The 629-nt window shown below is 48.0% G+C and overlaps 1 protein-coding gene across 1 annotated transcript; it reads right to left on the bottom strand.

The window, feature by feature from the left end:
* Positions 1 to 189: 189 nt before the first annotated feature.
* Positions 190 to 531, bottom strand: TEOVI_000811800 (uncharacterized protein; the record flags this gene model as incomplete). The annotated part of the gene is made up of 1 exon (XM_067220558.1): positions 190 to 531. One exon carries the CDS (start codon positions 529 to 531, stop codon positions 190 to 192), a length of 342 nt encoding a protein of 113 aa, XP_067076659.1.
* Positions 532 to 629: the final 98 nt, after the last annotated feature.

Here is a 629-nt window from a genome sequence, read left to right as displayed (position 1 = left end):
ACACACACACACACACATGGCGGACGAGAAAAAAAGTTGGACCAATTAAAAGAATACCAACAACAGAAAAAAAAGGGAGAATGGAAGGGGGAGGGGGGAAAAAAAGAATAAATAAACTGACATGAGCAAAATAAAAAGAAGGAAACAAAACAAATACACATAATACGCGTTAACCATCTGTACAAAACACTACTTTTCATCCAAGTATTGGCGGGAACGGCTCGGATTGTATGGATCATGCACATAACACCGCGCCCATTGGCGGTCACTTCCGCTGACACTCGACGTTTCCGGCGACATGTGTGGAAGCCCCTCCGCTGCAAGTGCTGAGCAACACGAAAGTAAAGAAATATCGAGCACAGCAGCAAGTGGGAGCTGAGACCGCTCCGCTTCTCTCGGTTGACTTTGTTGCTTTACACCGCCTCGTGGCAATGGCAAGTTATTTATTAGGGAAGCCTCAGGTGAGTCGGGAACAGCAACATGAACCGACGCTGCGCTAAAGCGACCCGCATCGGAAATTGTTGGAGTCATGTCTCCAACGCAACTTGCAGTTAGGGATGAGGTGGAATTTGACTGATGATTTTCCGGTCTTCGACGGGAGTTATGCCCCGAACCTCCACCAGCCACAG

Source organism: Trypanosoma equiperdum (genome assembly GCF_001457755.1).
Source record: "Trypanosoma equiperdum strain OVI genome assembly, contig: ctg_1180, whole genome shotgun sequence".
Lineage (NCBI taxonomy): Eukaryota > Euglenozoa > Kinetoplastea > Trypanosomatida > Trypanosomatidae > Trypanosoma > Trypanosoma equiperdum.
The sequence above is the reverse complement of the archived record's forward strand: the minus strand, read 5'-3'. Positions and strand labels throughout refer to the sequence as shown.